The following is a 22,696-nucleotide window of genomic DNA, read 5'->3' as shown; positions in this document are numbered from 1 at the left end:
GAGCAAAATAAAAATAACATCAAATACTGATAATGGCTTTTTCTTGGCTATGAGGCTTATTTGTGATTTTTATGGCTTTCTGAGTTGCTTAAATTTTTGTACACTATGCATATACTAGTTATAAAATCAGAGAAAAAATAAACATGACACATCTCCACTGAAAATACAAATAAAGTAGAAATGTTGAAAAAAACCTCCTTCAAGAATCTGAAAACAAAGACTATTCTCCAAAATAAGTACTGCTAATGTATATGTAAAACCTCTCTTTGTCAAAGTCCAAATAATTCCATGAAATATGCTATATTACTAATATATATATATACACATACACATATATATATATATATATTTCCCTCTGGGAGAAATTTTACAGAGCAGAATATTATCACTTACTGGTGTCCTCTATGTTCTTTTTGAAAATGCTATTGCTACCTATGTATAACCATCTTCTACTTTTACCTCCACTCTAGTATAGTTGTTACACTATCTAAAGTTCGAATAAGATTGAAAATAACAGGAGTTCCCATCATGGCTCAGCAGAAATGAATCCAACTAGGAACTATGAGGTTGTGGGTCCTATCCCTGGCCTCGCTCAGTGGGTTAAGGATCCGGCACTGCTGTGATCTGTGGTGTTGGTCACAGATGCGGCTCGGATCTGGCGTTGCTAAGGCTCTGGCATAGGCTGGCAGCTGTAGCTCCAATTCGACCTCCAGCCTGGGAATCTTCATATGCTGCAAGTGTGGCCCTAAAAAGCAAAAAAAAAAAAATGGAATGAAATGGTGAGTTATTTTTTATAACTAAAATGACCTTAAAGAATAAACTGTAAGAAGCTATTTTAATTATTAAATATTTATCAGAGTAATGTATGACTGCAGGTACTATTAGGAAAAGAAAGTAAAACACAGTACCTAATTATTGGCCACTTGCCTCACCTCCCTGAAATCCCTCTGCTAGACTATCGAGTTTCTGACTAAAAGCTCTACTCTGTTCTTTTTGGAACTTGGTCAACTCCTTTTCAGCCACTTTATTTCCACAACCTCCAGTGCACCTGGTTCTTGCTTCCCACTCTCTCTACACACTGCTACTGCTACCTAGAGTCATGGGATAAAATACCATGAATCAATTATATGATATATGATGCACTTCTGAGAGCCATATAATTCACTCTCTCCTTTGAAGTACTGGCTACTAAAATGGCATGGAATAATTACAGATACAAGGCCTATTCCTTTACTTTACCAACATGATCCCCTCAAAACTAGTTGGGGTTATAAAATCTGCTTTTCCTGTTTTCAAAGTATGTTCACAACCGTGTACAATTTTGGTCCTTCCAACTACCCTCTGGGAAAGGAAGGGCAACTATTAATATCCTGATTTTATCTTTAAAAACAGGACCATTGGTTCAAATCATGTGGACTTATGTCCAAGTCCTAAGTATTAGAATCTAGAGCCTAAGTCTTCCAAAATAATCAGCTCATAATAAAAAAAAAAAAATGCTTCTATCACTTCCTTTTATTCATAAGGTATTGGGTGTATCTCTCCAAAATACTAAATCCTTTATTTAATTGTAGATATTCTCAGACTCTTGGGAAATGCTTAGCAAGTCATATGGTCCTAACACTAGGTAGCTGGATCAGAGAGAAAAAAACTTTTGAATCCAAGGCATTGGATCCACTTCATAGCCTGGAGAGCAAATCTCTTCAGTCTTTATTTTGTTTAATAATGTGAGCTATCTAATATTTTCTTACTTAATGATATTTTATTCTTATTCTGCTAGTTTTTACCTATGATTTTATGTGGAATAATTAACATAAGCTGCAGGAAATGGAGAATGTAATGAAGTAATTTATCTAAGCTTTCTCATGGACAAGTACATAGAAAAAAAAAAAAAGTAGGAAAGGGACTTTCCAACTCCTGTTCATCCTGGATATAAATTCCTGAAAATAAGACTTCAATTCCAACACCATGCGGCAAGAACTTTGAAAAATGGGTTCTTCTAGTAATGGAATTATGTTCTTAGGAGGAAAAAATATTCAGAGGGAAAAACCCTTTGAAAATAAAGGATTTTTAAATCCTTTAAACTCTGGATGTGACTAACTCTCTTTGAAGTGGTCAAGATGAAATTAAAGCGACATAGGGGAGACTCTGTAGAAAGAAATCATCTTTGAGTCAGTACAAAATAACAGACCTGGGGATGAGCAAAGTGCAAGCTCTGTTCCCCTTTAAAAGCTCAACCTTCCACTAAAAACTGTGCCTTATAGAACTGTCCAAATTTGAACTCTAAGGAATTCTGTACTACTCTGAGTGATTTTTCTGATATTCAGCATCTCATATTTCCCTGGAAAATCACATACATATCTACACACAGATATATACAAATACCACATGAATAATATGACAATTTTAAAGAGCCGTTAATCCCCTAAAAATTCATTATTAACATAATATGTAAATGAAATATATAAAGAACAGAGAGAACTGAAATTATCTTTCTCTTGCCCTTCAAAAGATGGAGGAAACCACGGCATCAGAAGAGCCAATATAATCTATCTTCTCATTAGAATAAGAACTCATGGAGTTCCCATTGTGGCACAACAGAAACGTATCCAACTAGTAACCATAAGGTTGTGGGTTCGATCCCTGGCCTCGTTCAGTGGGTTAAGGATCTGGCATTGCTGTGAGCTGTGGTGTAGGTCAGCAGCTGTAGCTCCCATTTGACCCCTAGCCTGGGAACCTCCATATGCCGCAACTGCGGCCCTAAAAAGCAAAAAAAAAAAAAGAACAAGAACTCACAACTAGCAACCTGAGCATATCTCTAGTCTCTAATAAAAGGTTAAAATTTTTCCTAAATATGTAGAGGCTGAATAAGTACTTGTATAACTCTACTTTAAGCTATAAAACCAAAATTGATTTGCATGGTAGAAAATTCAGATTTGAGGAGTTCCACTGGTGGCTCTGCAGGTTACAAACCCAACTAGTATCTGTGAGGATGCAGGCTGATCCCTGGACTGGGTCAGTGGGTTAAGGATCTAGTATTGCCATGAGCTGCGGTGTAGGTCACAGATGGGGCTCAGATCCTTGCTGTTGCTGTGGCTGTGGTGTAGGCCGGCAGCTGTAGCTCCAATTCAACCCCATATCCCAATTTCCATATGCCATAGGTATGGCCCTAAAAAACAAAACAAAAAATTCAGATTTGAAAAAAATAACAATAAATCATATCAGACAGATTCAGGATCAGTTTTTCAAATCTAGATATTTACTGGTGCTTGCTCGAAGATCACTGTATAGTAACAGACACTCGGTTTTGGTAGCACAAAACACTTTTTCAAAAATGTTACCCATTTCTCAGGGTTTCAAATGCCATAGCTAACTTCTTCCTATGCCTTTATGACTTAATAGGCTGCAGTTACTTTCGACATTAAATAAAATTCAAAGTAAAATGCTATCTTTCATCTTTCAAATGTTAAAAATAAGAATGATCACAGAGCAATTCAGTAAGCCAGATAAAAAAATAATTATGTAGAAAATCTTAAAAAGTTAAGAAATAATACTTTTCCAAAATTATTTCCATATCTTAAATATCCTAAACTTGTTAAGAGTAATATTTGAGAAGTTCAAGTTGACCTACAATACTGGTCTATGGAAATCCATTTCAGATATCATTGTGTCATAGTGCAAAACACCTGCATTCAGTGAACAATTAAGTAGGAAAGGTAATTTTCTGAACTGGACATAAAATAATTTCTAATGAGCTGCTAAGAAAGTATAATGGGGAAAGGCAATTTATTCCTCGCCAAAAAAGTAAGTGAAAGAAATTCAAATCAATTTCTTACAGATTAATGAGATTATTACCCAGTCATGTCACCTTGGCCAGAGGGAAGAGGAGAAATAATAGTAAGTATCAACTATATTCTAGATACTGTGAGATGCTGCACAAACTTTTCCTTTCACTGCACTGCAAAACTGAGGGAAGGAGGAAGGTAGGAGGAGAGGGAGGGGAAGAGAGGGAGAGAAAGACAGAGGGAGAGAGAATTTTATTATTCCAAATTTACTGATGGGAAAGTGGAAGCTCAGACAGGTTCTGTGTCACAACCAAATAGCAAGCAATAGAAGCTGGGTTTGAAATCAAGTTACCCTGGTTCCTGAGTCTGTTTACCTGTTTCTACACTATTCTATTTGTAAAATAAAAGGTTAGTCAAGAGATAATCTCTGAAGTCTCTTTTAGATTTAATGGAAACACATTCTGACGATGTTAAAGACTCTATTCTGGTGGTACTACCCAAATGGTTTTTATGACATAGTAAATCTAGGTATTTCATGTGTCAAAATACAGGGAAAAGTGAGCACAAAGGAAAATGCATTCTTATATGGTATACTATTGTTATTATTATAGTACAGTATTACAATAAAAACATGCATAGTCCAGTGTCCATAAAAAGGGTAGTGAATATATAAAAGCAGCATGAAAGGAACCTATATGAAAATTATAAATCATTTTTGTTGACTACTCATTTCTCTTTATTCATTTCATTCTACTGATTCCTTGGGGCCTATAGATGTCCACTTTCTAAATACAGATATAGAGCATCGGAAATTCCAAATAATTTTTGCCCCACTGCCACTGGCCCAATAAAAACCTGCTCAGCCTGCACAAATAAGAAACACAAAAGCTGTCCTATTTTTCAAAATGGATTTCAGTACAAATGATTTATATAAACACTGACTAGAGAGAAACCTGGACTTTATAATGAGGAATGTGACATATAACAGCAATAGTCAGCTCTTCCCACTGGCTTATTGTCTTGACTTTGGTTTTGAGTAAAAGAGAACAGAAGAAATAGTCACCTCTACCCAAGCTAAGGAGACCCTTTCTTGATTTCACTAGCAATGAATCTACCTGAATAATTCAGTTAAAAAAAGAAAAATTTCAAAAGCAATGCCTACCATATCAAGGAAAGTTTCACTGTCACTATTATAACCTCAATAGCCCAGTTAAACTATAAAACATGAAATATCACCTTCTAAAACTGCTGCAAAAATCTAAAATGCCAAAGATTTCATATAGCACACAGAAAAAATTATAAACACAATAAAATATTATTATAGTATGAACTACTAGAAAGTAATATAAAAATGATGAGAAGCACTAGAGATAATTTCTACATCTAGAAAGAGGAGGAAATACAACAGGGTTGGAATTAAACCCACTCAGACCATCCGTGTAAGTAGATCCATCCCTTTGATCTACGTGGAAATGCTTTAAAAAGCCACTTTAGCAACAGAAGAATACATTAACAGTAGTTATTTGAAATTGCTTTCTAAAATAACCTCTTTCCTCTTTTTTGATAAATATTATCATTCTTCCTACTTATTCATCCAAAAATAATTTTAATTTCAAGATAATTGATACATGCTCTCAAAAAAGAAAGGTGAGGAAAGCTCATTCATATTTTAAAGGATTTTGAATTCTTCACTCAATAATCATTTACTGCAGGTCTATGTACCAAATGCAATGCACAAAAGTGAATGGAGGTATGATTTCACCTGCTTCTTAATTTTTAACTCTACTTTCAAGAACTCTGTCGCTTTATGAACACTAGCATATCCTTCAGCATTGTGTTAGATATCAGTCTTCTAAGCCACAAAATTGATGCCAAAATCAGCAGTAGGGTTATATTCACAAGTCTTTTACAGTTAAAATAAGTTTTTATTTTCTACAAAATTCTACATTACTTCTTAGCCCTGTATAGAGTAAAACACTAAAACCATGAGACAAATACCTAAACACTATCTCTAGTCGATGCCACAGTTATTTGTTTTTCTTCTATTTTTATTGAAATATAGTTTACTTACAATGTTGTACTAGTTTCAGGTGTGCAGCAAAGTGATTTGGTCATACATATATACATACATATATACATACATATGGTTCCCTGTGCCATACAATAGGTCACTGTTGGTTATCTATTCTATCTACTGTGTATATTTTAATCCTTAACTCCTAATTCACCCTTCACTCACCAATTTCTTAGACATTTCAGAGAGGAATCATCTACTTGTTGAAGTAGCTACTAATTTAGAAAACATAGTCATACCCTCATAGGCTTGCTCTTTAACTACACCTGAATTAAGAATTTCAAATTAACTTTTTCCTTTTTAAAAAACGATTCCTTTCTCAACAAGGAATAACCTTGTCTAAATAAATGTGAAGATACAGAGAAGAGGGTGATAGTTACCAAAGGAGAAGAGTTTGGGGAAAGGTGTTGGCAAAATGGGCAAAGGGAATCAAGTGTATGGTAACGATGGGAATAGACCCTCATACTGAGCACAGTCAGTCAGAAAGAGAGAGACAAACACCATATGGTATCACATATACGTGAAATCTAAAATATGGCACAAACGATCTGTCTATAAAACAGAAACAGATCATGGACATGGAGGACAGACTTGGGTTTGCCAGGAGGGAGATGGAGAGAGTGGGATGGATTGGGAGTTTGGGGTTAGCAGATGCAAACTATTGCATCTGGAGTGGATAAGCAATGAGATCTTGCTCTATGACACAGGGAATGATATCCAAATCCTTGTGATGGAACATGATGGAAGATAATATGAGAAAAAGAACATGTATATATATGTATATATATATACATATATAACTGGATCACTTTGCTGTACAGCAGAAATTGACAGAACATTGTAAATCAACTATAATAAAAAAATTAAAATTAAAAAACAAAAATGTATGGTGATGGATAGAAAATGAATTTTTGGTGGTGAGTCTACACAGAAGGAGTAATGTAATGCTGTACACCTGAAACGTAAATCACAAACCAATTTTACCTTAATAAAAAACACATTAAAAAAAAAAAAACCTTTCTCCTGACAACCAACTTTGGGTGAACTTCTAATTGACACATTCCAAACACAGGTGTAGTCCACGAAATATTTCCCTTGTTAACATTTTTATCAGTAGAATGGTTCCTGTTTTTAATATCCAACTTAACAGAGATACCTCTCAATACAAAGATTTTGGGCCAATTTTTTCTTCTGAAGAAATATTTTTACTTATGACTCAAAAATTCAATATAGTGTTAAGTAAAACTATACGTGGCAAGAGTTGTGAGTTACATTTGAATACAGTGAAATAAAATATCAGAATTGTGAAAATATTTTGAAAAGCTTAGAGTGACTGCACGTGGAAGGTGTGCAAATAGAATGAATACAAAGCAATGTATTCCACACAAAGCAATTTTTCTAATAAATTTCATTATTTAGATCATATCAATTGTTTGGATGAGGAAAAAAAATTAAGCATTATACTACCTACTTTGTATAGTCTACTAAGTATGCTATGTATAGCTACATTTTACCTAACTGATCAGGCATTTTGGTCAGCAATCTAAACATTTCAATTTTTCCCACTTAAAATAATAAGACATTGACTCCTTGTTAGCATTTTCATAAAGAGTATCTACTTTTCAAAAACAGACTTTTGTTTAAGTGGGAGATGCCCGTGAACCAAGAGATGACCTAATATGCACCACTGAAAAGAGAGTAATTTTGTCTTAAAGGGGAAAAAAGTATGATTGTCTCAGGACACTGAAAGAAATGCACCAGGTAAAACTTTAATGGACATAAGAAACTGTAACAAGTTTGCAGACAAAAAGTTATTTATTTTGGAGTATTTTTAGAGTATAATATCTTCAAATAATGAGTCCTGAAAAGAAGCAATGAACAGTGTTGAAAACTCTGGCCCAGTTTTGATAGGCTTTTTTGTAATTAATTTCTTCTTAGCTTTTACTGCCAAATATCACATTATTGCCAGAAACATTTTCTTTCCATTAAAATAACAAATTGATCTTAGCAATTTCAATCTCCTCTTAACAAGAGGTTATAAAAACTATTCCTAACTTTTTGTATAACTTGAGCAGAGATTCTAAATCTCTATAGACTACTTCTTTTGTGCCTTAAGTTGATTTTGTTATGGTTTTGATTATTAAAAACAAATACAACTTTATTATTTCTAGAAGAGTTTTCTTAAAATTGTTATCTTTTTTTTTTCTTTTTATGCCCACACCTGCGATACATGGAAGAGCCCAGGCTGGGGTGGAATCGGAGCTGCACCTGAGTCCTACACCACAGTAACAGCAACAACAGATCTGAGCCGCATCTGCGACCTCTGCCTCAGCTCGCAGCAATGCTGGATCCTTAACCCACTGAGAGAGGCCAGGGATCAAACCTGCATCTTCACGAACATAACATCTGGTTCGTAACCCACTGAGCCACAATGGGAACACCTGTATTCTATTTTACTTTTAAATACTAAATATTAATATAACTACTATCATAATAAATTTCTTATCAGTAATATCAAAATACGGACTTTGTGCCTTGTTCTCAGGCATCTATGCTATCGTCTTAGTCAAGTGACTAATCTCCTGCCATAACTCTTTCGATTCTGCCCACATGGTAAGACTAAATTCAAAAAATTTCAAGGAGTTCCCATTGTGGCTCATCAGTAACAAACCCGACTAGTATCTAGAGGACACAGTTTAGATTCCTGGCCCGCCTCAGTGGGTTAAGGATCCAGCATTGCTGTGAGCTGGGGTGTAGGTCGCAGACGTGGTTTCGATCTGGTGTTGCTGTAGCCATAGCGTAGGCTGGCAGCTGCAGCTCTGATTCAACCCCTAGCCTAGGAACTTCCATATTTCATGGGTGCACACCTTAAAAAAAAAAAAAAATTCAAGAAGTCTTTCCTCCTAAACTGTGAAGTTTCCTATAGGGCTTTGGACAACCACAAAGATATGTTCCCTTAACTTATGACACCATAGAAAATAAAAATAATTCTTTGATATGCTCCATGTATTTACTCATCTTTTGTTGTTGTTTTTAACAAGAATTATCTTTGGAGAGCATATATCATAAGGTAAAACTGTTTTAAAAAAAAAAGTCCCAAAACTTGGAACCAGGTAAAAGAATGACTACAAACAATTATATATCCTTTACTCGAGGATTAGCTAATTCTTTAATGGTATGTACCTTTCTCTGAGTCACAGAGAAATCAATAATGATTGATACCAATCATTACTCATTATTGATTAAGATATGTTAAAAATCTGTGAGAGAAGATGTTAATCTGAAGAAAACTCATGGCAATACAAATGGTACTTAAATGGTAAGAATGCAATTTTGTCCAGTAAGCAAATGATTTCTGTTTGGTAGTAAAGATAATCTCAAAGGTTTCAAATATATTGCCCTGTTAGTCAGTAATTTATTTAATATAAAATTAGGACACTTACTCCAGCATTCTTTCAGTGAGTATAAATGCTTCCCTTGTTCCTATAATATTTTGAACCAGGCTTACCATCCTGCAGGTTCCCTCATTAATGAATTAAATGTATCTTCAGCATGTATTCATCTACACTGTATAACATTTGACTCATTTTTAGGTTTTGAATTTTTATAAATGATGTTACCTTATTTCTTCTATATCATAAAACTCAGGAAGAAAACAAGAGACATATAAAGACTCCCAATAGTAAAAACTGCAGGTCAGAAAACTGTTATAAATTTACTAAAGGCAGGAAGATTTGCCACTTCTCAAGTGACAGATACAGTAAATGCTTTGAAATCAAGGAAAAACCGACACTAGGCTGACAATGCATTAGAGAATACCATGCTGCTGTAATAATTGCCGTATTTGTCCACTCTTCTAAATTCCACATCCTCTGAATTCTGGCATATATATTTATTTATGCTACTATATCTGCATCAAATAGTTCTGTAATGGGCACTGTTGATTATGTACACACTATCCTTCCCATTCTTATTCCATTACAACCTGGCTAGCCACATGCATCTGGGAACACTGGCACTAACTTCAGCCTCAGCTCCAAATAGCAGAGGAGGACAGGCTTAGAAGCACAAGCCCATCATGTCTTGTTCTGCTCATCACTGATTGATTTAGGCATAATTTTGTCCAATGGGACACAATTCTGTCCTATTGGACAAGAAGATAAATCTGTTGATGGGCACCTCAGAAAAGTTCTTTAGGTTTATTAAAAAATAAAAACAGATATAATGAAGAGACAACCTCTTTTTCTTCATGTCTGAATAGCTGCAGATCTTAACACCCAGGAGGGGAGCTAGCCTGAGGTTAAAAGAAGATTTATAAGAGTCAAGGAGCAGAGAGACAAAGGAACCAGAAACCTTGAGGACACCACTGAACCACTTAATTAGTCAATCCTGGACCTCTTGTTATGTGAAAGCAGCTCCCCTTACTTATGGCTTAAAGGCATTTTGAGTTGGGCTTGCTATTATTTGGAGCTGGAGAAAGCATGAGAGATATAACTTTTGCCATACCTCCAAGTTAGCCCCAAAGCTTTTTTCTGCAGTCTCTAAAGAAGGATCTGTACTCCAAATTGTTTATATCGAGTTAAAAAGTAAGATCTTCCTCCTATATCTCTACATCCTTGGATTCACAATCTTAAGTTTTCTAACACATGAACCCTTTGGAAATTTACTTACCTTCTCTGAACCTCAGTTCCCTCATCTACGGCAAGAGTTAATATGTACCTGAATTGGCTTTTATGAGAGTTATGTGAAATGGCATATTAAAAAATGCCTAGGAATAGACAGAAGTGGTCTTTTTTTAAACTATTCATTAAGTCTAACCTGGCTTGGGTAAAAGTTACACACTCAAAACATAATTTTTAAATAGCCAGATTTGCCATTCCACTTTTCTATTTAATTCACCAACTATTTGAGAACTGGGGGGGGTGGGAGGAGGTATCAAAATACATCACTTACTTGATAAAATTTGTGGAATTGCCCTATTTGATTTTATTCTCATAAACTATAAGAAGTCAGCTTATCTTTTTAATCTATGTTCCTAGGTGAAGATTTCATGAGGCTGCTGGCATTGCTAAGTTGTCATGTGCTCTAAATATATAAAACATTCATTTTTATTGAGAAATATTTCTCAATCAATAAAAGGTCCGTATAACAGACCACTGCACTCTCAACAGAAGTAAGGTTGGAAAACTGACAATCTTCCAAGATTTTCAAAGAATCTCTTTATGTAATTATAAATATATATGCACAACTCTATATTTTTCATAATGTTAACTATGAGAAAGTTAACATCACATAATTTAAAATAATCCCTAATTTAATCATCCAGATTGCTTTTTTTTTTTTTTTTTTTTTTTTTGGTATAATCCACCCACCCCACCACCCCCACCCCTGTCTGCATTTCTCTTTGTGTTTGAAAGACAAAGCTTTTAAACCAAGAGTGTTTAAGAGAGTTCTTCAGCCGTCATGAGGCAAGTTTATTTTTGGAGAGGAAAGTATAAGCTCTAACTGTACTTTCAGTCACACTTCCCCCAAGGAAAAGTAATTTTGTTTCCTTCGACTACATATTGATTTTTAAGACTCATGTTAAAGGTGACTGCATAGTCTTTGAAATCACGCTGTATTCTTACCCCTCATTCATTCTGGAGGTTGGAAATTCTCTAGCACAGACATCAATATTAATTTTTGTCTTTTTTTTTTAATAATGGACTATTTTCTCCATCTGAGATATACTGGGACATCAATATTAATTTTTGTCTTTTTTTTTTTAATAATGGGCTATTTTCTCCACCTGCGATATATTGGGACCTATCTAACTTAGATACATTTTGTACCTGAAATAACAGGAAAATATTCCTATCTCAGCATGCCATTTCTGTCCACTGTAATTTAGACATTCTTCATGCTGCATTTATGTCCACAAGGGTAATAGCACTTACATTAAAAACCAGCCCTCATGAAGTGGCTCACCCTTCACATAGTCCATTATGGCCTTTCACTCTCTGACCCTGCACTGCCTCCAACTCCCACTGTTTTTAATAAGCAACTCAAATGTGGTAAACTATCTTCTCTGGGCTGAGGGCAAAAGCACCAACAGACATATGATAACATGGTTTGGAAGAGCACATTGAAATAAGCCCATAATTTTAGTTCTAAAATACCCCATTGCAAACAATGTCTTGAAATGATTTTCAAACCCTAACCTTTAGTCTGAGTCCCTCAGTCCAAAATTTTTTCTTCTACCATACATCCCTAATGAGATAGCAGGTAATATATATGTTTCTAAAGGATTGCTTGGACAGCCACTGCAGCAAACGTTCATCAAATAACTAAAAATAACATACAGGTAAATTAAAGCATCTCCCTAGGGGTGAGACCATCAGGGAGGAAATCCTGAAGCTCGGCAGCAATTCCAAACAACAGTGAGTCTTAATTCCATTTCGTGTGAGGATTAAGAGACAATCATATAAAGCTTTTAAATTTTGGAAATAAACAGTATTTTAGATCAAGGAGTAGGAAATCATTGTGGATTAAATCTAATCTACAGCTCATTCTATAGTGGATTTAACGATCTAAGACCAAGTCATGGAAATCTATCAGCTTCATTACAGTTATGAAGCAGGATGGTACTGTGGCAAGAGTAATCTTGGTATTAGCCCAAGAGACCCAAGTTCAAATTCTGTCCCTAGGTGGCTTTAAGCAAGTTATTCACTCTACTTATCTCTAGAATGTCACTAATTATGCAGGGTTCCTGGGAGGATTAAAAACAAATATCATGCCCCTGGTATAGTAAAACACAGTAAACTATCAGTAAGTCATAGCTAATGATGGAAAGTTCTCTCATTTCAGAGATGCTTATATGAAAGTATTGAGTGTGAAACTAACCATTGTTTTCAAACTGTTACTTGGAGCCTTATGTCTCTAAGAGTTTTTCAGAGAAGCCATCTTGATGGAGGTGGTAGAGACGAACAGGGTAGAGTGGGGAGGTAGGGAGTCCAAAGCAAGCGGGTTCTGGGATCAATAGCCCTTTGTTATCAGTTTTACATATTTCAGTGCTGAGAAGTATTGCTTTCAACCAATTTTTTTCGACTGTATTTTTAAAAATCTGACAATCACTGACGGACGCATAACCTTTCAGCTTTAAAGATCTAAGGTTTTCAGGTCTTGTCAACCTCTTAGAATCTAATGCCTGCATCCAAACTGACAGGTGTTCCCATCTGTGTTAATGAATGAATGTCGAGCTCTTCTCTTAGCCTGCCCCTCTCTCTCCTTCTTGTCTCACATCCCTTCTTTTCTCCACTATGACCCATCTCCCCAGCTCTCCTTAGGACAACTTCACCAGCACACAACACACACTGTCTTCGTTAGTGTAAACTGATAACAAAAACCAGAAGAAAAGAAACCAGCATGTTGGCCTGATTTGCTCCAACACAAACAAAACCAGCCATGACACTGAAACTCAGTATCTCTTAACCATGGAGTTCCCGTCGTGGCACAGCAGAAATGAATCCGACTAGGAACCATGAGATTGCGGGTTCAATCCCTGGCCTCGCTCAGTGGGTTAAGGATCAGGCATTGCCGTGAGCTGTGGTGTAGGTTGCAGACGCAGCTCGCTCCGATCCCGCGTTGCTATGGCTGTGGCTTAGGCCAGCAGCTGTAGCTCCGATTCGACCCCTAGGCTAGGAACCTCCCATGCCGCAGGTGCAGCTCTGAAAAGACAAAAAGACAAAAAAAAAAAAAAATCTCTGAACCAACACTACGCACATAACATTATTTTACTGCTCTCTGCCATATTTTGACTCCAGTAGATTTTCTGTCAAATAATTCTGTAAATTCAGCTGAGAATTTAGCAGTTACAACCCTGTTAAAATGTGACTTATTATCAAATGTTTAGAAAAGGGTGATGCAAATATTAGGCAAGGTGATCCATTCATTTTAAGGGGTGTTTATGGAGGATAGATAAACTACATGTTAGAAATGGTAAAATAACATAAAACTCACTTGAAATTTCTCCTCAGATGTATTAAAATGTGATACACTGCATACTATTATTTAGTAAATTGTGACCTAGGTTTCACTTAGAAAACTAAGAGACTATCATTATTACATAGAAAACTTAGCTGAAATTGTGTCACCTATCAAATGTTATCATATAAACCAAACACTTGATGTGATTTTTCACTATATCACAGAAGAAAGCCAGGCACAAAATCATGTGACCCATGTACGGTCGCTATTAAATACAAAACACATTTAGTAGTCTCTTCAAACAAATATTTGAAGGCAAGCCTTATTTTAACAACAATCATGTTTAAATTTTGAGATAAGGAGTTCCCGTAGCTCAGGGGTTAATGAATCCGACTAGGAACCATGAGGTTGCGGGTTCAATCCCTGGCCTCGCTCAGTGGTTTAAGGATCCGGTGTTGCCGTGAGCTGTGGTGTAGGTTGCAGACGTGGCTCAGATCCCACATTGCTGTGGTTCTGGCATAGGCTGGCGGCTGAAGCTCCGATTGAACCCCTAGCCTGGGAAACTCCATATGCCTCGGGAGCGGCCCAAGAAATGGCAAAAAAAAAATTAAAAAATAAAAAACAAATAAATAAATTTTGAGATAAGAAAATAAAGATACACAGTTCTAAAAATAATAAATTAATATAAAGGCACATTTCTTATCAACACTGTTCATTCATCATTTTTCTCTACGTAATGTTATTTGCTCTCTAAATTTTAGTTTGAGGATTTGAAACGGGGACAGAATTGAGATCTCGCAAGGCTTTGAACCACTGAATCACATCTCATTAAGTTTTACAACAGAGGAGGAGAGGTTTTTTACTTCAATCTTCAGACTAATGGCAGAGGGCTTTTATTTTCATAGAAAATAGGTAGGTAGGTAGGTAAGTAGGTAGATAAAGACAGAATTGTGCATTTCACAGAAAGCACTCTATATGGTGATTTATATTACTATCAGTGAAAGGTACCAGATTGAAGGTGGGATAAAATGTAGCATGATTTTAAACTGTCAAAGGGGTACTCTAGAGACTCTGAACTAAAATTCAATTAGTCATTTTACAAAAACCTGCTAAAAAGAAAAGGCAGTTTTAATTACAGTTGACGATAAATGTATTGAGTTGTCAATCATGATCTCTGTGCTCACTTTTAGGTCAGAAACAGTCCCATGAATTTGTTTCATGAGGTCCTACACATAGAGGAGTATCTGACAAACAAGGCAATGGACTCAAATGTATTTGAAATCAAAAGACAATTTCTACTTCCTTGCAACATCGCCCATTCTCTACGGGTTTGATTTTTTTTTTTTTTTTTTTGGTCTTTTTAGGGCCGCACCTTCAGCATATGGAGGTCCCCAGGCTAGGGGCTGAATCAGAGCTATAGCTGCTGGCCTATACCACAGCCACAGCAATGCAGGATCTGAGCCTCGTCTGTGACCTACACCACAGCTCACAGCAACGCCAGATCCTTAACCCCCCTAAGCAAAGCCAGGAATCAAAACTGTGTCCTCATGGATGCTAGTCAGATTCATTTCCACTGAGCCATGACAGGAACTCCTGTGTTTGATTTTTATAGACTAGAATTTTAAGGAGTAAAAGATTGGGATTGATTTGACTAGCAAAATAAAAAGACACAGAGAGAAAGATCCAAAGGGTGTTTCTTCCTGGTAGTAACATTTAAAATTATATCCAAAATAAATGGGTGAAATTTACAAAGGCAAAAGCTAAATATTAGTAAGATGTGAAGGTCTTCTAATTACATTAAAATCTGAACTGAATATAATGTTTGTGAAAAGGGATGTGTTTTATTCAATTAATTTTTTATCAAGAGAAAGAAAAACCTTTTTGTTTAACTTCTGACCAAAATATTTTAAACCATCTTATATAAATTGGCACTTTTCCTAAGTAAAATGAAATAGCATTTTGGGACATCAAAGAGGAAAAACATGATTTATGCTCATGAGGACATTATAGTTTAATGGAAAGAAGAAAACATTTTTTTCTTTCTTTCTTTTTTTTCTTTTTCTGCCCCTCCCACTCCCAGGGCCTATGGAAGTTTCACAAATTAAATCTGAGCCAGAGCTGCAACCTATGCCACAGACCACAAATTAAAACTGAGCCAGAGCTGCAACCTATGCCACAGCTGCAGCAATGCTGGATCCTTAACCCACTGTGCTGGGCAGTGGACTGAACCAGCACCTCCAGAGAAACAAGCCAGATCATTAAATCACTCCACCACAGCAGGAACCCTGAGAAGGATATATTCTCAAAAGCACTATAAAATCCTGCAGTTGAAAGATGTACCAGTGTATAGTGGGGAGTATATGTGAATGTTGAGGATAGAAAAAAAAATATTACATAAATGCTCCATGCCAGCCAAGAAAATTTCCCCAAAGCAGATGGAACTTTAGAAGACATATTTAAGAATGGGTAGGCATTTGATGAGTGGATTAGTGAACAGAGAATTGTTTAAACAGAGGGAAGGGAGCATATAAAGGCTTAGAATTGTCAAAAAACATACTATCTATGAATGTAGGGGAAGAGGTCCAGATTGGTTAAAAAAAAGTTTGAGCTCATCTGAGGTTTCCCTAAATTACATATCTTTCATTCTAATCTATAATATTCTAATCTATACTATTTTTCAATTCTTAGTTTCTCCAAAGCATCCTTGTGAGCACTGGTTTCCTTTACTCTATTTTTTGCCAGCTTCTATTAACATATAAGATACACAGGGAAAAGAAAACAACTCATGATTGTATAGCTCAATGATCTTTCAATTTAAGCATATCTGTGAAAACACCATCCAGACCAAGGAAGATTGTATTACCAGAATCCAGAAGCCTCCTTCATGCCACCTTCTAAGCACTAACCATCCCCCAACCCTGCCAGCCCTCCTGCAGGTAAATAATATCCTGACTTCTAACATTACCAATTTGTTTTGCCTATCTTTGAAACATATATAAATGAAATACAGTACCTACCATTTGGGGCCTAGGTTCTCTCCCTCAAGACTCTGTGTGAAATTCATCCATATCATATGTAGCAACAGTTTGTTCACTTACAAGGCAGTGTAATATTCCATTCTACAAGTATATTACCGCTTATTTATTCACTGCACTGTTGACAGACATTTGGTCTGTTTTCAGTTTGGCACTATTATGGATACTGAGGCTATAAGCACTCTTGTACATGTCATTCAGAGAACATGTGTACTCAGTTCTGCTGGGCTTAGACCCCAAAATGGATTTATTTGTTGCATCTTTAGGTTGTACAAAGTGGTTGTACAGATTTATACCTGTCCATAGTACAGTATCGAAGAGTTTCACTTCTCTATACTCTCATGAACTCTTGAAAATTCTGATCTTCATCTTTCTGCTGAGTGTGTAGTAGTTTCATTGTGGTTTTAATTTGCATCCCTTTAGTGACGGAATTAAGCAGGTACTCACATTCTGGCCATTAGGATATATTCACTCTTTTTTTGAAATTTAATTTTTTTTTCATTTTTTGGAAGTTTTCTTGAAGCATAATTGATTTACAATGTTGTGATGATTTCTGCTAAGCAACAAAGTGATGCAGTTATACATGTACATACATCAGATATACTCATTCTTTTGCAAGCTATTTTACACATACTTAGCTGACCTTTTAGCCACCAACACTGTCACCTGACAAAGGTAGTTTTTCTGAAGAACACTCTATAAGCTATTATTGACAGCACTACATCTTCAAAAGAGGAGAATTAATTTTCTTCTTTTCTACCCATTTTCATTCTTTTCTTATTCTAATCTACTTATTCACCCTTTCCTCTTCCCTTCTACGTTTCCAGTCCAAAAAGATCAATAAATCAAAGCAAAGGAACGATGTCCAAGTACTGTAAAGAGAGTCCAAGAAGCAGTTTGCATCAGAGACCAAATCTTCTTACTTTCAGGATGCCAAATGTTTGAGTTTTCTTTTTTTTAACAAATAAATGCAAACTATTCCACACTTAGAATGGCTAAGCAATGAGATCCTACTGTACAGCACAGGGAACTATATCCAATCTCTTGTTACAGAACACAATGGAAGATAATATGAGAAAAAGAATGTATATGTGCATATGACTGGGTCACTTTGCTATACAGCAGAAATTGATGCAACACTGTAAATTAATTGAACTTTAAAATTTTTTTAAAAAGAAAGAAACTAAAAAAAAAGGAAAAAAGAAAAAGTAAGCATGCCTAATTATTTATTTTAAAATAAATGAATCGTTCATTAAATTTTAGAAAGATAAATCCAAATGTCTTCTTCCAATTTATGAATAGATCATTTTCAGTGAGTATCAGAAGGAAAATGGGAAAAATAGTACAGATTGTAAAGAAAACAGTAAAGAAGACTACATATATGAGAATGCTTTCTTTCACCTTCTGTGATAACCAAACACAAGTTACATTTGGCAAAAACAAAGTGGCCATGACCTTTTTCCCTCCTCTGCATGATTAATTACTTAATGTCTTATTAATTGGAAGATGTGGCTGAATTTCAAACACTTTCATTTTCTGTGCACATCATCTGTACTGTAACCACCGATTAAGCTGTTCATCAAAGGTGAGCCAACAAGGTCATCGGAGCAGTATCTCTTCAGCTATTCATTCCCCATCTTCAATGGTAATTAACAATGGTAACATTTCCATAAATCAACATCTTTCTGATTATTCTCTGATGATAAACAGTCAAAATATGTGCATCCCAGCCCACCCCTTTTAATTTTATATAAAAAAAATTCAGTCTAAATATACCACAGAGAAAACTCAGGTGAAATATTACAGGAGTTTCTTTAATTAAAATGTACCAGGAAAACAAGGTTATGTACCTTTGAAAGAAAAATACAGGAGTTCCTGTCATGGTTCAGTGGTTAACGAACCTGACTAGTATCCATGAGGACACGGGTTCAGTTGCTGGCCTCGCTTAGTGGGTTAAGGGCCTTGCATTGCCATGAGCAGTGGTGTAGGTTGCAGATGCAGCTCGGATTCTGAGTTGCTGTGGCTGTGGCGTAGATGAATCAGCTACATCTCTGATTCAACCCCTAACCTGGGAACCTCTATATGCTGTGGGTACAGCCCTCAAAAGACACACACACACAAAAGAAGAAAAATACAAAGCTATGTACACAACTATATGAGTCTGCTGACAACATAACAGTCAAACACAAGAAGCAAAGGGTATCAGCCACCTAGTGCCAATTCATTCCTCTGACAAGGAAATTATGGCTCAGCTCAGCTCCAGAAATATCCATTTATCCACTCCGCCATGGAAAGTGACAATTTAGAATACAAAGTAGATTTAATTCACCCTACTCTCAAAGATCACATCAGAGTGGACCAGCAAAAAACTTTCCAAAGAATTTAGAGAATTCAAAAAAATGGTTATAAAGCATTTAAAAATCATAATTAAAATACTGAAAATGTATTTTGAAACTTAGTTACTAGTAATAGGGAATCAGACTATCAATTATGTATGACTATATAATAATTATATATCATTACATAGTAAATTAATATATTACACTGTAAAATATTATGTTGTATATCATGTATGTGATCATACACAATTATATTCCGTATTTATTTCTAAATATTAGAAAAATAATTCATTCTCTTTAGTGCTTTAAAATTCCTATTTGCATTTTAATTTGTCAACTTAATAAGTTACTGGTAAACATATATGCACAGAGCTTAGAATAATTCCAAATTAATATGTAGAATTGAAGGCACAAATATTAGTTGCTAGTGTATAAAATGGTATTTATTAATATCCAATGTCAGAAAGAGAAAACACAATTCAAACTGGCTTAAACAATAAGAAGATATACTATTTCACAAAACCAAAATTCAAATGGATATAATGAAATCAAGTTAAACAAAGCAAGGCTCAGCCTCATTTTTCTACAAGCCACTCATAAAAGACCTTCTCCGTTGGGTAGTTTGTCTCCAGGCTGCCGATCCTCAGAACCACTGGCACACTCATGACCGATAGGACAAGATAAGCTCTCTCCTCACCATGAAATTAAAACACTTCCCTTTAGTCTGATTAAATCAAACCCCGTGATTTAACAGAATAGCTAGTGAGTGAGCTGCTCTCACTTTTTAGACTATTATGAAAGAATTTTGTTTGTTCTTCTTTTTTTTTTTTTTTAATTTCCTGGTCTCCTCTCCATTTTGCTTTTTTCTTAAACAGAGGGGAAAAAAAACACTAATACATATTTTTCAAAGGTCAGAGAGAACAAAGACAGAGTGAATATTCCTGAGAAATAGAAGATTACATAAAGTATAAGAGGGAAAAACAAAGAACACACTGAGGGTCTTTGATGGGGTCAAGCAGTTTGACCATACCAGTTTATTACGACAATGAACTTACTGGAATATACCTAAGAAAATACTACATGCTCCAAGGGGGTTTTTTTCAATACTAGGTCAATGGAATGATTCTCACCTTGAGGCATCTCGGGTGGCAGATAATGAGGTTCTTGAGCACTAACATGTACCCATTCGAAGTCATCATACAGATCCTGGTGGTAATCACAGGCCCCCGGACCATCATCAAAAGTACAGCCACCTGAAAGAGACAAGGAAGGACTACTATTACCTTCGAAACAGATTTGCTAAAAATGAAGAATGCACTGGATGAGAAAACATTCCACTGAAATACGTAATGTGGTACTCACAAATTTAATGATAAATGTTTGCTACTCCTACTTATCACTACTTCCACTAAAGGTTCCCATACAATGAAATTTCTATTAGTATCCTGTGTGAATAAGAGACTGGTCTGAGCCTCAGAAATAAGGTTGAGGCACAGATTTTTAAATATGAAAATGTAGAAGATATAGACAATAGTGAGGCTTTCCAGAAATATATAAACCCCCTGGGATCTAAATAGTTTGTAACAACTTTAGTGGGAAGAAGGGGAGAAAGGAAAAGAGTGAAAACTGTCTTTCGTTATAATGCACGTTCAATAAGGTGAAGTTAATATTTGTTTTACCAAATTCCTTGCCTTAGAAGAGCACTCTGAAATCTACTCATAATAGCAAATGAAATACTTAGTTTTATAAGTTTGAAGTTTATGAGGTCAGTGAAACACACTTTATACTTTATTTAGATTACTTTCACACACAATTATGACTTAAAAGTGGGGAAAAAAACAAGCACAAAACAGATCAGATTAGCCTATGATCACTCTCACCACTTCCACTTTATTTAATAACTTCTTAAAAAATGGACATAGCCTTTCCCTTTACATCAGGCATTTTTCTTGGCTTTATTTTCTGAAGTAATTTTATGGCAAAAAAAGGATAATTACTTTGGCTTCTCAGCCTACAAATACAGGCACATACAACTCAACATATTTATTCAATTCATGAAAATAAGAGCTGGTCTATATGTCTAATCTTGGAAAAAAAAAAAAAAAAACAGATTCGAAGTAATGAAAATCCAGCAGTGGGTGTAATGAGAAAAACCAGTAACTTGTCTCCTTTCAAGCAGCTTATTTGTTTAGTTTCCATGGGGATCTTTGTGAAGAAATTCAGTGAATTTGCCGACCAAACAGCAGGCTAGGGGGCGGTAAATTTCAGACCTATATATTCTTCTCTTTAAACAAAAAATTCATTTCCCTCATAAAAAGTTTGTCAGTTTGAATAAAAGTTATATTCCTCACCAATGACAAAGACAAGCTAGCATCACAAGCAAAGAAGGTAAGATCAGAAATGTTCAGATGACACTATAGCCCCAACGACCTTTTTCAAAAGCAGAATAGGTATATGGGTATCCTTGAATCAGTCTTAGGACCACGGCAATCTTTTAAAATAATCAAACTTCAGCAGCATTAACACTTAATACTGGAGTTCCCATTGTGGCTCAGAGGTAATGAACCTGACTAGTATCCATGAGGATGTAGGTTCTCAGTCAGGGGATTAAGGATCCAGAGTTGCCATGAGCTGTGATGTAGGTCCCAGACACAGCTAGATCTGCTGTTGCTGTGGCTGTGGCGTAGTCCTGCAGCTACAGCTCTGATTCATCGCCTGGCCTGGGAACTTTCATATGCCATGAGTGTGGCCGTGGAAAAGAAAAAAGAAAAAAAAAAAGACAAAAACAAAGCTTAATACGATCTTTTAACTATGTCTAAAATGGCCTTTATACAAATGCTCTCATGAAAAATGATGTCCTTTTTAATTTAAAATTAATCAATGAAAAGAGGTTGCTAAGAAATGAATCTTCGCATAGCAAAGGGAAAGTTTTTCTCAAAATACAATTTGCCATCACAACCCTAAAATGACTTACTGCTTTGCAACACACACCTTCAGGGCCTCCACTGCCCTTTATAATAGTGTAAGTGACCTCCCTATATAAATTTAAACTACCAGTGGAACCTACATTGGCTCATTTGGAAGACAAATGGCCTTAATTGCTGTCCTTCATAGCCATTGTTAATTTTAGACTCCAGAATTCTTATTAGCAATAACAACTAGGAGTAGCCACACAAAATAAGTGGGTCAACCCCTGTTATTTGTTGCACATCACTGCCCTACCAGTCAAGAGTCTTGGAAAAAGTTCCTGGTTCATATGACTTGATGGATAAGAAAAATTTTAAAAGGTGATTTTTTTTATTTTTATTTTATAATTTACAATAAGTCCTAATCTGGGGGGTACAACATATCTTCTACATAGCATGAATAAATCTTTGATAAAAGACATTTATGAATCTATTTTATAAAGAATTTTGTACTTCAAGGTTAAGGACTAATACAGTGTATTGACTAGAAGATAAGAAATATTAAAAATACTATTCCTGTCTGTATGGGACAGAC

General features: G+C 35.5%; 1 protein-coding gene across 43 annotated transcripts in view; it reads right to left on the bottom strand.

The window, feature by feature from the left end:
* Positions 1 to 22,696, bottom strand: part of PTPRK (protein tyrosine phosphatase receptor type K) — a 560,031-nt gene that overhangs the window by 412,143 nt on the left and 125,192 nt on the right. For all 43 annotated transcript variants that reach the window (XR_014803891.1, XM_084956833.1, XM_084956839.1 and 40 more), the window contains exon 2: positions 20,326 to 20,448. Coding sequence is in view for 39 of the 43 variants with exons in the window: in XM_084956679.1 (XP_084812805.1) it covers positions 20,326 to 20,448 (123 nt within the window). In the remaining 4 variants the exon portion in view is untranslated. The remainder of the gene's footprint in view (positions 1 to 20,325; positions 20,449 to 22,696) is intronic.

Source organism: Sus scrofa, chromosome 1 (genome assembly GCF_054392235.1).
Source record: "Sus scrofa isolate SSC_HxYL_T2T_F1_AM1 chromosome 1, Sscrofa_HxYL_maternal_Yorkshire_Landrace_v2.0, whole genome shotgun sequence".
Taxonomy (NCBI): Eukaryota; Metazoa; Chordata; class Mammalia; order Artiodactyla; family Suidae; genus Sus; species Sus scrofa.
Note: the sequence above shows the minus strand (reverse complement) of the source record. Positions and strands in the feature narration are given on the sequence as shown.